General features: G+C 36.5%; 1 protein-coding gene and 1 long non-coding RNA gene across 2 annotated transcripts in view; one reads left to right on the top strand and one right to left on the bottom strand.

The window, feature by feature from the left end:
- KCNH8 (potassium voltage-gated channel subfamily H member 8) overlaps positions 1–11579 on the top strand; it is a 194221-nt gene extending 182642 nt beyond the window's left edge. The window contains exon 16 of the mRNA XM_009466460.2: positions 10717–11579. Coding sequence (XP_009464735.1) covers positions 10717–11427 — 711 coding nt within the window. The 3' untranslated portion in view covers positions 11428–11579. The remainder of the gene's footprint in view (positions 1–10716) is intronic.
- LOC148057606 (uncharacterized) overlaps positions 1–14337 on the bottom strand; it is a 48647-nt gene extending 34310 nt beyond the window's left edge. The window contains exons 1-6 of the long non-coding RNA XR_015707793.1: positions 14236–14337; positions 11662–11864; positions 4819–4955; positions 4479–4720; positions 1662–1892; positions 450–639 (exon numbers count right to left, since the gene is read on the bottom strand). This is a non-coding gene — a long non-coding RNA (uncharacterized LOC148057606). The remainder of the gene's footprint in view (positions 1–449; positions 640–1661; positions 1893–4478; positions 4721–4818; positions 4956–11661; positions 11865–14235) is intronic.
- Between the last annotated feature and the right edge of the window lie 1361 nt (positions 14338–15698).

Genomic DNA, 15698 nt, shown 5'->3' with positions numbered 1-15698 from the left:
AGGCAGTCATCTTGTGGATTAACCAAACATTTCAACTGCAATCGTTCTGGGCTTATCATTGCTTTTTTAGTGAAAAGCAATAAATAAATCTCGGAGCAGGGCAGTATGTTAAACAAAAGATGAAAACAAACCAACCAACAAACAAACAAACAACATGATGAAGGTCATTTCCCTCCACGAACAATCGTCATTTTTCCCTACTAACACTATCTGAACAAAATATTACAGAACTTGTTTGCTTACACTAACATAAAAAAGGAAATATGACCACATGCTGAAAAACACTAAAGTTTCCATAGGGGGAAACAGAATCCAAAATCCAGAGACAAACATTTCACTGTTCTGAATATGGTTCACTCTTTTATTTTAAAATTGAGAAGGGGAGATCAGTCCATTTTTTCACATAGTATGCTACCTGTGAGACTTCACTTGAAATAAAAGGTGCTTACCTCCCAAGACTTCTGCAGTCTCTCCTGGGATAGAGATGGATTTCAACCACTAATTCTTGATTAAACAAGTCAATCATTAGGTTGTCAGACAAAAAGAAGTCATCACTAGCAGGTCCTCCTCTTCTTTCCATAGGAGTGTGACAGAAGTGTGTTCATTTATAATCTGTCTGTTGAGCAGGTATTAGGAGTCCTGTAAGTAAGAGGAAGAGAATCTGTGGAGATTTAAAAAGAGTAGCACCAACTTCTCGAGTCTTGCTAGCTTGGTGTGTGAGACAGAATTTGTTTTCACACTGCATAACTGACTGGGGCCTGCACCAACACGGAGCACTAAGTACTAAAACTGGAAGCCAAACAAGGTTTTGCTAGGTTCAGACATCTTTTGGCAACACCTGAATTGATTTACATCTAGTCTGGTTAGTGACAAAATGACATTAACAATAATGCAACCAGAAGATACAAATCACACAATAATGTTGAAAAACTTCTGAAAATAGTTATACTTACTGTTTAGTCACAGGAGAAAAGGACACCTTTCTCAGATTACAGAACCTCATAGAATTTATAGAAGATTATAGAGCTACATGAGGCTATATGGATGATTATAGAAAATCCTACACTCTGGAAAACACACCAGACAGTCTGGGAACCTAAGGGAACATTTATATTCAACTTTGCAGTATCTCTAAGATTAATTTACTCTGTGCTGTGTAGAGTACATTACAGAGAGTACATCTACATTAGTGTAGACAAGTTTAGGATGAAGATTGTTGTTGGTGCCTTGTAGTACTCGGAAGGAGTATTCTCTACTTTCCAAGTTCATATTTTGTTTTCTGTCTAAGAAGTTGCCTAGCAAAGCAAACAGTATTCTGCATTCTGACCAAGCAAGAGTCTTAAACATAGAAAAATTTATATAGATGAAAATTCTCAATTCTATGTGACAATGCATGGGCATACAATATGGACAAATATTGGACTGGGACATAAAAAAAAAGCATAAGGAGCAACTCTCAACTGGTGTATGTTTAGATTTCATAGGTAACATTCTGGGCTCAAATCCCACAGACAGATAGGTATCCTCCAAGCCCTCCCATGGATCAAAATTTACATTGAAAAAACTGCCTGACTATAAGGCTGCTTAATTGTACATTCTACATGTATTCAAACATGCCCCATCTGCAGTTTCTGAACTGACAGTACTGACTTGGTACTTACCCAAATGAGCCTATGTGTAGCCTTGCTGGAATACACTAGCTGTTCCTTGGGTTTTTTGTTGTTACATTAAGTATTGAACAACACTTGTAGACCCAGTGCTTTCATCATTCCATCACTCAATGATGACCATTAATAGAAGATTATGACTGACAGTACAGCAGACTGCTAGCAGTAGTTAAGATACTGGCAGAGTTAGAAATGAACTTCTCTATTAAGACACGCAGCCTCCTCCTGAAAAAGAAAATACGAGAAAACAGGTCACAAGTAGCCAACAGCAGCAAACACTACCATTAATACATTTTCCAGTGGAGATCAGAATTCAATCAACAAATGCAAAAATAACTGCTTTCATGAAAGGCAATTGTATTACAACAGTTCACTAGTTGGCTTAAAAACATTTCAACTGTTCATTGGAGGAACAAAGACACATATCTTCCCATCCAGACATTCAATAGTCTGTTGTTAGCAAAGCAAAGCAAGACAGAGTTACCCCAGAGATAAATCTGCAAAACAAGTTATACCCGGCTTAGATATCCAGTGGAGCTCTTGGCAGTATTTTAGGCATATGACATTCACTACATAATCCAAAGGAAAGTTCATTTATCTAAGAAAGGGACTAACAGAAGACAGAGCCTTGATTTAACTTATCGGAATCTGTTACGTATTAACTTTAGGGCTAATGGATGCACAGGCGTCCTCTAAGGAGCGTAGGCTCCAAAGTCAGCACTGCCACTTTATGAGGCAACGTAAGAGAAACTTGAACACACCCCAGATTCCTATTGTATAGCTCCATGGTTTGGCTGCTCAGCCGGTTACCCAGCTTCTTCATTCCCTCACCTAATCTCACTTCTCATTTTGGGCCTGAATGAGATCAAAGCTGATAAAAGGGAATTTCCGTCCCGTTCAGTATTGCAAGGTGGAGTGGAATAGGACTACTTAATCTCCTACCCCATTTGCCCATTCCACTTAGTCTAAATAATCACTGAATAAAAAAGGCATGACTTTCACTATAGCTCAGCATGTTCAGTATGTGGCAGGCAAGAGAGTTAAGGTTCAGGTTCTTGCTCCTGTAAAAATGCAATTATTTAAGCAATAGTTTCAAGATTAAGTGACTGAATATCCAACAGCATGGAACATTTTCTGAGCTAGGGAAAGCTTGATTCAAAGACCTGCTCCAAACTAGGCAAGTGAGAATTTAGGTCTTCTGCCTTACAAGTATGCCTCCTTCCTTTGCAGAGATCTGTACACCCAGCCTGGTCTTTCCAATGCATTGGTTTGCAAAGACTGATCAGATTAGCGTATTTAAACAATCAGCGTTTTTTCAGAGGCACCGTTTACCTTGTGCAATCATACACAACTACTAAGGAGCCCAGAAGTAAAAACAGGAAACCACTAAGCAGATTTTCTGAGATATATAGATGGCCATAAGTCTAGATTAAAGCACCTGCCTATCACCATCTCATTATCTGTATCCTACCAGGCTTTTAGCTCTCTATCATTTGAATGCAATTGTATGAAAAGAGCATGGAAATACTTCTATTTTAATCAACGTGCAAAACCCAAATCTGAATTATTTAAAACATAGACCAGTTAAAAATAAGAAAATACCCAAATTTTAGTCATAATTTTTCTCACATCATTTGCACAGTGCACATGTACATGTTCTCCATTCAAATACACAGGTACATGACTTAATGTTCAGATATACAGGACATCTTGCACGGTGCACGCAGACAAACTCAGATTTCTTTGTCATGTCCCCTCTTTTTCCCATATGCAACCCAGGTCCAGTGCAGCCTCCCTCAGCTTCAGAATTTGGGGGCTGATTTCATACTTTACCACATTCGTAGACCCCACAATTACAGTACTAAAACAGCATAATAAACGGAGTACTCACATTTCTCCCATTCAACTGAAAAACAAACAAACACGAGGAAATACGAATAGGGTCAGGTTTTGTACTAGAAAATTGCCTTCTATTTAGCTGCATATTGGAGCACTTAGTGGAAATTCAGCTATTTTTAATGTTAGGGTTTTTAGATGCAAGTGCTTAAAATACTCGAAGCGTTTGGCACTTATTCAGAACAGAGAAAATGAATTCCCAGAGATATTTCACTTTCATATAACAAAAGGAACAATCCTAAATAAATATGTTTATTTTCCAAATCACCTAAAGAAATTTTATGAATTATTTTAAAACATATTTCACATCCAGCTGCCAAAAATCAATCTCATTCTCCCCTCAGGACAGGAAAAAAGTATCCTTTTTTTTTTAAGCAAAACATATTCCTTAATACTAAAAATGTATTCACATGATGGAAACAGTCATAATCAGTGCCAATGAAGAAAATTTGGTAAAGCAAAGTTTATCAGGCCTTCAGTTTTACACAGGGGATGTACTGTTGAAGTTCAATTTGCAGCTTGAGAACTCATATAAAGAACTCCCTTGACTTACAGTAATTAAAAACATGTTCTTTGTAACAAGTTCATAACTATATTATCACATGAGAGAAATTATTTTGCAGCAAGGCTATTCCAATATTTGGAAAATATCCTTCAATCAAAAAAATGTGGCAAAAAGTGAACTAACGACATTTATTGATGATGAAAACTAATTATGACTAATCTATCTATTTTGGATTTTAGCTATGGAAATTTAGCATAAAAGTCAAAACATAAAATCTAGTATTATTTGTGTTAAGAAATAAAAGCTTTCTAAATCATAAACACAAATTAAACACATTTTTTGTCTACTGAGATTTGTAAAAATATTTTTTTCTTTTAGCATTGACATTCATATTTCCAAAGAACTCCTACCTTGTTGTTTTGTCTCTCTCTCCGCTCTTGCACTTTGATGATTGTAGAGTAGTCTTTCCAGTTAATTTTTTCTTTCTTTTAATATTAGCTTAATAGCTCTTGGCAGATGGAGGTAACAAAAATGGCTGATGCTCTAAAGCTTAGGTTAATTTCATTTTTTAAGCAGGACATATGGCACATACAGGCCATAGGTCCTATACACTGTGGTGTCTCTCTTGCACTTTTCCTTGGTGGAAGGGCATCTGAAACAAAGGAATGAATCAAGACAGGAAGCCATACAGTGTAAAAATCAACTGGGCACCAAAAGCCGACTTCAGATTTGAATAAAAAATATTACTACCATGACAGATGACGACGATTATCCGGTTAACTCTCTAACAGGCATTTCAAAACCCTCTTGTACTGAAAAGACCTATTTTCCCAGATTTAAATGTAAATCTCTGTTGGTATGCAAGTTCACTGCTTTTTCTCTTATGCCTAGAAGACACAAGAAAAAGCTGATTACCGTTCTCCTTCTAAAAACCAATTTACCCTGGAAACATACTGTTCCAGCAGATCTCAACAAAACAAATTCATTCTGTCTTTGCCTATCACATTTTCTAAAACTCTTCATTGGTAACATTTTACTTTGGATTGTCTTTGCTTAGATCTTTTAAGTCACTGACAAAGTATACAATCTCAAGCTGCACAAGCCTAAGTCATTCCTAGTAAAGACAATCCTCTTCCCGTGTCCAATAAAAAAAAAAAAAATGTTGTTGATATATCCTGGGAGGATGGTTAATGCCTGAAAAGTGTGATTCAGCAAAACTCCACAGACATTTTTCTATAATACTCTGCATAGGCAGAATATTATATTCATGCCTCTGACATTTTCTTTTCAGATGTAATGTTTAACATTTATCTTTGTTGAATTTCATATTACTGATATTTAAAAGTGAACATGAATTCCATTTAGCCATTAGAAATAAACATTAAATAAAACCAGATCAGGATAAGCTGCTAAAAAGAATGGCTTGAAATGTTCTCCCAGGATGACAGCAAACCATTGATCATAAACCATTCCAGTCATGTACGAATCCAGCTTGCGGAGATTACATCTCAGTCATATTTTCTTGGCTGGTTTAGAAGAATGTCATCTGGACAGTAACACCTGAGTAGTCTTCTGACAAGATATATATTACATCTACAGTTTCTTCTTATCTATTAAACCAGCTTTTCAGTTAAAGAAGAGAATTACATTGTTTTGTCATGGTTTATTCTTGAGAAATGTATGTTGCCTGTTCTCTTTTAACTATTCTTTTAGGCACTTATAAAAATTTTTTACTTAATATTTTTGCCCAATATCATATATACAACCTCAGGCTTTCTTTCAACAGTACACATTAACAGCTTCTCTTCTCCCAGCCACCTGGGATTTCCATGATCCTCCATTTGCTCTCAGTCAGTAGCTAGTCAGTCAGAGTTTGTCCCTGATACTTTCTGAAATTCTTGAAGCAGTAATTTCAAAACCTGATTTTCTTATTGCCACCATCATGCTGACACTGTCCTGATTCTATGCCAACCTGATGGCAGCATCCACATCCAATAGTCAAGAGCCACAAATTATTATTAGAACTGCAGTTTGGGAACCCTTTTTCTAGACTGAATTTCATGGGAGCCCTGTTGACTTGAGAATACACTTGAATGATCTAGTCCTTTATATTTTTCTGTTCTGTACTTATTTGTTTAATAACAATAGCAATAATCTTAGTGTCCTTATTTACCCAGACAGACTGGTTGCTCTGGAACTACCCAAGAGCTGGGTAGGGTGTCAGCAGAGAAACCAGCAAATTTTCTTCTACTCCAACATGATAAAGCCAATTTCACAACCTTCCAGTTTTCTGGATTTATTTTGCTGAAACTGAACCATCATATCATTGCACAGTTCCTGTATATTTAATCTGAACTCAGATTAGCTGCACTGGATTTTTTCTTTTCTTCTGCAACTAGCTTTATTCCTAAAATGCCATTAAATCAGAAACGGCTGTCACCATAATACCAACGGCCACAGAGGTGCTGATAGATGATCAGTGAAAAGTCTATCTCAGCTCAGTTCTCATTTCATTCATTCAACAATGCACTTACTGGGAAACAGCGTATCAGCAGCTAGTTAATCTGAGCCTTGAAAAGCAACTCATTCTGGCTGAAAGTCTCCTTGACTTTATGAAGCACCGGAACAGAAGAACCAATGAAACACTAAGCAAGGGAATAGAGAAACTGCCAGGCAGCTTCCCCCTGTGTTGCCAAAATGCAACACTTATTTCTCAAGAAGCAAATTTTCTTCTTCGCTTCTTTGGGTGTTCAGAGACATGATAGGAAGATGTCTGAGTGAAGTTTGAATTGCAAAAGGGAATAAACCATAGAAAGAAAAAAATACCATTGTATTAGGCTTCTAATCAGAAAAAAAAAAAGGCTAATTCCAGATTTATCCAGGAAGAGTGAGGAGAGACAGGCATTCTAGTAGAAAATTTAACATTAAAAAAAGTTTAAATGCTGGAATATATAATGGAAAAACAAAGAAACCTGTTTAGCCAATACTATCTAAAAAAAAGCAATAATGACCATCATCGTCTTACATTATATAGAGATTTTCATCACTTTTATGGAAAAGCTTAAATACAATCACCTCCATTCCTACTTAACTACATGGAACAAAGTATTCAAACTGCACAACAGTTTAATACTGGTAGTAAAGAAAAATACTTTCTACTGAAACTGTTGAAGTAATTCGAAAATGACAAATACAACTACTAAAACTTATATTGGTGAGGGCATCAGAAAGTGTTATTATGAAAGTCCGTATGTTTAAAAAAAAAAAAATTCCTTTTTTTTAACCTCTGTTTTGAAAAATAGTCTTTCTTTATAACAGAGTCTGTTAAAAAGGTACCAGCGCATTGCTTTTGACCAGCCTGAGAAGCACGTCTTGCTAATTCAAGTTAAATCTGTATAAATCCCAGTTTCTATATCAGGAAACACTGCAATATCTTTTTCAAGGCCTAGAAACTGTTAAGGCAGCATTTCAAGTATATTTGGGATCTCACAGATCATTTTAAAGCTGTCTGCCTAGCACAGCGGGAACCATTTGTACAACTAGCTGTATCGCCTAGCAATAATCACTGAACTCCTGAAAAGAGAATAGCTTTACCAGCATGCAAGGAATTAGTCCTTTCGCTCAGGAGGAAACTGTACTCCTCTCAATTTCTGTTTCATGACTTAAAATTTCTTTTGCTTTTAATCTCTGTTCTTTTACACTTTCTGGAGCACTGAGACATTGTTAACACTATTGATAAAATTGTTCCCTGTTACACCTGCTTATTTGCATTTGCTCAAGAATCTCTGCAGGGTGTAAAAAGGATAGCATAAACAGTACAGTATTGACAGTAACGGTAATACTATACTATGTAAGTATATAACAATATAGAGATAGATGGTAATTAATAGTAGCACAGATATTAGAGGTTTAATCCAGTAAGATTAACAGTTTGTAAAATCCATAAAAGGTTTTAAATGAGCCAGAAAATTACATATTTGCTTTGTCTATGTGTCAAGCAGTATTGGTCCAAATAGATCTCACTAAATGGTGGTCAATTTCTAATGAAGTTTGGCATAAAAGCTTTGGATCATAGACTATTATACTACTGGAAACTATTAAAGCATACATCAAAGTCTAGTTTATCAAGTCAGTTCCTATGACTGTGTGAGAGCAAGCTTATGAGAAGACAGCAGTCTAAGAGCTAGCAGATATATCAAAAATAGTACCTAGGCACTAGGGCAAGTTGTAATTAACAGAAATTCAGGACTGCCACAAGTACTGATGCTGGGACTGATTTTTGCTATATTAATGAATTGGCAAAAGAAACATGTTAAAGGATAATTAAACTTTTAAAAAGCCTTTAAGTAATCAGAAATGGAAGAGGAAAACATGGACCAAACCAAACAAGATATTTTAAAGTTGCAGGTATTTTCCCACAGCATTCATAGCTTGGGTAAAGTGCATAGTCATAAGGTAGTATAAATCTTCCTATCTGCATGACTGCAGAAAGCCCTGTAAAATGGATGCAAGTTGGGAAATCAGGCACAGGAAAAAAAAGTTGCTTTATCTGCTAGGAGTAGAGGCCAGTGATGATCCTAAAAAAAGAAATTATGACCACTGAATCGAGGTTGCCATGGGTTTTGTTGTCCTTCTTCCCCCTTTCTTCCCTCCCTTGGAGGTTTTGCAATGCCATTGCCCAGTTCCCAATAGAGCACAGAAGTTCTTGCATGGTTGTTGTGTCCAGAAATCTCACAGTGTGTTTCCTTTCAGTCTGACAGTACTGAGAACCTTCTCTGGCTGCTCTGGCCCCAAAGGAAGCCTGTTCACAAATCACTTTCCTAACATATTTTAATCCCTCACCTAACTGAAGTTCAAATGAGCTACCAGGCATTCAAAGCTTAATCTCAGCTGGCAGAAGGAGATCTCATGGTTATTTTCTATCTAGCATGACTTAATTAGGTAGCAAGGCAGAAAGAGAGACAGAGAGAGATCCTGTAATGTGCCACTCAAGAGCCTCCTCCCTTTAAGTATTTTCCCTCTGGGGTAGTGTGGTTATTACAAAATTATTAAACAATATGATAGGGTTGAACTCTTAGTTCAGAGAGAAACGAATAAATGTATAGGAGCTGCATTGGAGCTTTCTACTTTCCTTCTAACTCGGAATTTCTTTTTAAGTATTGTGCCTGTAGTAACATGGTCAAACTCAGCCTGAAATGTCTTTTCAGCAGATTTCTTTGGAACTGTCCTGTCAGAAAAATTAAAATTGTATTTCTATTTCTGATTACATGAAAAATAATCTGTGTAGGGCACCTAATCAGTGGTGTCTTTACTTCAGGGCAAAGAAAGACCCCCTGAATTAGCCTTTGCTCTTTTTGACAGGTGGTTTATCCTTCTGAAGATAAATGTGCAGTCATGTCTTTTTTTTCAACAGAGTATTTTCACTAGCATAACTATGAGAAACTCTATTTTAACAGTAATATTAGTGGTTTGACCTAAAATAGACTGATTAGCTACCATGGAGACAAAGTTCATTTCTACCTCTTGATAGGTTCATTTCTCTTTATTAAAAATAGTTGACTAATTTTAACTTCCTACAAACTTTTCCTTAAGAAGGAAAAAGGAAAGACAAACGCATTTGAAATGGTGAATGGGTCACTTTTATGTTTGAGTTAGGCTGAAAATTTCTTTAAAATGTCCTTATAATGTCCTAACAAATGTCTCCATTAATGTTCATATATCAATTTACTTTAAAACACAAATTCAGAACCTGTCAATCTGATCCCAACCCAAACTAGCAATTTTGGGGAGATTTAAGACTTCATGTAATCCGTGTAATTAATAGGATGCTATCAGTGGTTTCAGCATTAAGAAAAAAAAAAGGTTGAATAGAAAATATGGTTCTTCCTTTTGCACACACACCAGAGTAATCTACGCTATGCATTACTATCTCTCTCAGTGTTATATGCAATACCTTTCAAGCATAAACATAACTACACGGAAGCAAACTGCTTCACAGGCTTTTATATTGTTGAAATGTTTAGAAGTAGCAAGTGGATTTTAGAGTTTCCAGTTTCTTTCCTTCTTTTTTTTTTTTTGTTTTTAGTAGTAGTCCACCAGATTTTCCTGTAACTACTACTTGCATCCAACAACTTTGGGTATGGGTTTCTTTTATTTTCTTATGAAGACAGCAGTATATCTCTCATATATATTTCTGAACAAGATTTCACGAGACCTCATTTTTATATCGTTCATCAGTATAAAATTGGTTAATAAAAAAGGTTTATGCATTAAAATATTTAATGATTGATCAGGAAGCTATTGATGTCATATTGCCCCTGGAAATCATCTATTCTGACCCTAAGGCCATTCTTTTAGAGAGTATAATTTAAACTCAGGTGAATTATGCCTACAGTGTTTCCATCATACACTTTTATTGAGTTGCTTTAATTATTTCAATATGCCACAGGAAGTGTAACATGTAGTTGTGGTAAGGTAGATGGATGGACTATTTCCCACACATATATTAGTAGAGTATATTTCTTTAAAGTAAAGACACTATGCCACAGATCAAAGCTGATATTGTTAGAAGGAAAAAAGGTATGTATGTATGTATTTCAGGCATGACTGCATAAATAAATACTGTGATATTTTGCCCTGCCATAACAGGTGACAACTTTAACTCAAGAAGTCTCACAATTAAGTAAGGATATGAAGAACATGATGCACCTTTTGGAGAACTTGCTCACATCCCAGAAGCCTCCAGGGTTCTGTGCTGTGCATGGCATATCTCGAAGTCCTACCCTGGAAAGTCTGCGGTCTCGAATGGCTTGGACTACGCATCAACCTTGCGCACACATGCAAGCTGGGAACTTTACTTGCACCAAAGCACAACTTTGCCGTGGCAACACATTATGTGACATTTGGAATACAGATCGGTCCTCTGTAAGCAGCAGTCCCCAAAGAACTGAACCCAACCTCCAAAATTCTATGGACGGTGAATTTTATTATACACCGGGCCCTCACAATTCCCCCTCCCAGTATCAGGTAATTCAGAAAGACAATTTGCAATTTTTAAGATGCACCTCTCCCCATTCAGACACTACCTTGACTCCTCTTCAGTCTATTTCAGCAACTCTTTCTTCTTCAGTATGCTCTTCATCAGAGACATCGTTACACCTCGTGCTCCCCAGCAGATCTGAGGAAGGTAGCTTTAGCCAAGGAGCAATCAGCTCGTTAAGCCTTGAGAACCTGCCAGGATCATGGGACATGGAAGGAACAGCCGGAGTAGTTTCTGCACAGACTCCAGATTTCCCGATAGACATCGTGACAAGCACAAGGGATGTTAAAGAAAAAGATTACCAAGCCATAGACGTATAATGAGAAACAGTGAAGTGGTACTCAAAGCATGTTCCACAGCTGCCAGTTTTAAATTTAGAGAGTACTGCATGACTGCTTTATCTGACCTTTTCTCTGGCAATCATGGAGACTTACAAACAAGAAAATTCAGATTTATAGAAAGTAAGAAAAGGTACTGCTGGTTCATACTATAGGAAAAAAATTCTAGATTCTAGAAGCATGTTGAAAAGCATCTTGTATACAGATATAACTTACTTGTCTGTTTGGCAGACTTTTGTGTAGTCCAAAGACCCTGAGGGTCAGAGCAGCTGGAAGTCTAGGACAAAAGAACTGTCATGGGTGGCTTTTGTTCACCGAAGCAAAGGTTTTCCCTGGGTGTCTGACTGTTGTTCCCAAACAATATCTATGGCACTGTTTGCTTCAGGTGATCGTGGGTCCTGCTGGTCTGTTTGTCAGTTCTGTGAAGGCAAAGGGACAATTATCGCTGCATGTCATCTAGACAATCAACCAAATAGAGCTGCTAGAGAGTGGTTAGATGTTGCACGTTATTTGTCATGTAAATTAAACCTCTTAATTTATCTAAAAATACTATTTTTATATACTTGGTATGAAACATGTACTTAAAAATTATTTAAAATGTTTATAAGGAGAATAAGAGTTTGTTTTCATTTTGGTAAAGGCTTGCAGTTTTAACAAGAAATGCACTACCATCATGTATTAGATTAAATACTATTTATTGTTAAGATATTATGTAGTTTACAAATTGATTCCCTTTTACATGCATGCAATTTGCAATGAATGTATTCATGCTGGTGGAATACAAATAAACTGAGGTATTATTTTATTTAAAAAAATAAAACAGCTGGAATGTTGTATCCTATACTAAGTCAGCTATCACTACGTAAAATATCAATTGTTATACTGATAACATTAAGTATCCTTGGTTTGTGTCTTAGTATTGCAGTATTATTGATAAGACCAAGTCAACGTTTTACTACACATCCCTGTTTTGGGATTTTATAGCTGGACGAGAAAATTAAGAGGGATGAAAACCATTGAGTAAATTGAGGAATATTAAAGGAGAAAATTACAATGGTTTTATCAGAAACAAAGGAAAAAGTTTAAAATAGTTATTTATTTGATGATTTTTACTTACATACGTAAAAACTAGCTTTGAATTTTAGCCAAAAAGAAGAGACTATAGGTTTGCAAATTTTTTAATCCAGAATGTGATTTAATGCCCAAAGAAAATTTGAAGCTTTTTTCAGTATTTAATTTATTAGGAACTTATATTGCTACAGCGCAACTAGAGCTATTGCTTTGTATTGGAATTTTGATTTATATATTTAAAGATGCACGGCAAGCATCATATTTGCATGTTCTGTCGCAAGCTTTCTAAAAAAGACATGTTTATAACCCAAAATAAATGTTCTAAAATGGAGAAGTAAATTAAGTTGCATTTAATAATGAATGCAAACTGATGACTGTTATCAAATTAAAGTTTTTACAGAGCACAGATTTATGTTTAACTTCCTTAAGAGTTTTTTTCCCTGAAAACTTCAAAGACTAAGTTTATTGTTAACATTTGGATGTGCACCAGAACACAAATCCCAGCTGATACTCTGTGCCCGACTTACATCCTTTCACATCCTTTTTCCCACTGGTACAAATTAAGGACAAAGCGTCATCTCTCATTTTGAGCTGCCTGAATTTTGTCAGTGTGTCTATACTTCAACATGAAGGTTTATATACAGGGTTTCTTATTTCCCCTCTATTCCAGTTTTTACTTAGTTTAAGGTTAAATGGAGAAGTGCTGATTAAATAAGGCATATCCCAGAAATTTAAAAAATGGATAACAAATACAGACAAATACAGGTCTATGGTATTTCTGCAAATAATCCTGGCTCATCTTTAGCAATCTGCCATCGTCCACCCCACCGCAGCACAGGGCAGGCAGACGGGGCTGGAGGAGGCTGCCTTCCCCCCACACCCAGGGCAGGTGTGTGCTGGCAGAGTCCCACTTGCCAGAAGTCAGGAGCTGCATAACGTGGGGCAGCGGGGACAAGGTCCTGGCATAGCATTCAAAAGCTCGGTGGTGATACAGCACTGCCTCGCCTCAGCAGCCAGCCAGCACACTGTATAGCCGTACCCCTCTCTTGTCCTCATCATAAAGGACAGATGCTGGTTCCTTGGGATGCATGGGCACATGCAGCACAGCTGTCTGCAAATCCCGATTCTTCACTGCTACCTTCTTCATGCCACACAAGGTAACCTGTCCTCAAACTATTACATTAATGAAATACACAGGTCAATCTAAGCTCACAGTATGCCAGCCATTGACTGAGGCTATACAAACATACTATTTGTTTACCACGCTTAATTCCCAATATCATTTAATAATTTCCATATATATATATATATAAATTGGGAGCAGTGTTTGCTTTCTCATTTTGTAAGCAATATATAAACCATTATGTACATGTTTTAAGTTTTTGGCATTGTTTTTTTTCTTTTCCAGTATAAACTCTGGTATCATGAGATTAAAACTGGATGTTTTGTTCTGGAGTTTTTGTGCTAGTTTTACATAAAGGTGTAAAAAGATTAGTGGAAACAAAAAGCAACTTTGCATGAATAGCCATAGCTTTACTGTTGATCATTTAATTCTCAAATTAAAAAAAACATGTGCAGTAATTGAGAAGAAATAGCACCAGGATATCTGTCCTAAGTAGTTCCTTGTTTCTGCAAGTGTCAAATATATCCTACACAAAGTTGGCAAACACTATGCCATTTGTATTGGCTATAGTTTCAAAGAACATACAGAGCCATTACCTGGATTGTAGAGAGTCTGCAAGATGGGCATCACACAGATGAGCCTACTGCATCCCAGGGGAAAGCTCCAGGGACTTAGGACAGGATAAGAGTTCATTCCAGGCCAAAACCAAGTAAGGAAAGAGGAAGGTCAGCAAAATAGATATCTGGATTTGAAGGGTGGGTCTATTTAAAATTCCATGACACCATTATATTATAAAAGCCTCAGGAAAAGAATCCCCCAAGCAGCTTTTGTTGGAAAATATCTGGCAACCAATGCAACAAATTTCAGGTTTGAAGGTAAAATGACAATTCATTGTGACAGTTGGGAAGGCACATGCATTTTGGAATGGAACAATAATTTCTGAACAGAATTACCATGAGCAGAATAGTTTTATATACAGTGTGGCCATGGAGGATTTCTGGTTTTAAAGTAACAACTGCTGCAATATTCAAGTGTTACCCTCACAAGGTGCTCATTATGAACATCAGTACAAGCATCCCATACCCTAACATCCAGCAGCCCAGCTCAGACAATTTACTGTATTCCTTTTTGCATAAAGTTTTACAAAAATAAAAAAATAGAATTCATTTTTGTCTAAGGATTGTTCTTCCCATCTAATTCTGCATCAACTTACTTCCTAAATTTGTTGCATTTTCTTTCTTTCTTGCATTTTCCATCACTGTTAGTTTCTTCTTCTGCACAGTAACTGTTCTCTCATTCTATTTATTTGTTTACCCTCTCTTTTTCTCACACATTCTCTTTTCTATCCCCTTTATAACATCATCAAACTCCACCATTTATTTCCTCATTTCCAGGTCATTTCCCTATAAGGAACCATCCTAGCATGCCACTAATGAACTAAGTGGTTACTGAACTCAGTCAGGCAGTAGGACAGCAGATTTGGTCTGTGTCAAGATTCAGGTGGTAAAACACCAGTCCCTAACCAATATCTCATGCACTATTACCTTCTCAAAATGCTGCAGTTGCCTCCTTTGACAATGGGAAAAAAGGTATTGGGAAAAAAAAAAAAAAAAAAGTCATTCAAAAAAGGCAAAAAAAAAGTAGGATCCCCATTAACTTTCTCCTGTTTTCTGCTTTTATGCCTTCAGATATATTTTTAAAGACATGTATTTTTGTTGTGTTCATGATAACTGCTAGACTCAATTTAAGAAACACATCTTACCACAAATTCTGCAAATACTCATCATTTTTTCACAAGTCATACCCAGGTCTTGTGATAACCTTGCTTTGACCCATCTGCTGGTTATCTAGCACAAATAACTTACTCTCCAATTAGTCCATCTGCTAACTGCACATGAGATTTCAAAGCATTTTATTTTATGAGGCAATTTGGTAACACACTGCATCAATAGCCTCACCTGGTAGCTTGTAAAAAATCCTGTGTTTTGCAAATGAAGTTTTGGGATGAAGCAAATTGTTCTCAACTTTTTCTGCATCTTCTTTCCTTAAAGCACTTGGT

Source organism: Nipponia nippon, unplaced genomic scaffold (assembly GCF_047370975.1).
Source record: "Nipponia nippon isolate SJK-2023a ecotype South Korea unplaced genomic scaffold, ASM4737097v1 scaffold_1, whole genome shotgun sequence".
Taxonomy (NCBI): Eukaryota; Metazoa; Chordata; class Aves; order Pelecaniformes; family Threskiornithidae; genus Nipponia; species Nipponia nippon.
This window is presented reverse-complemented; position numbering and strand designations above follow the sequence as displayed.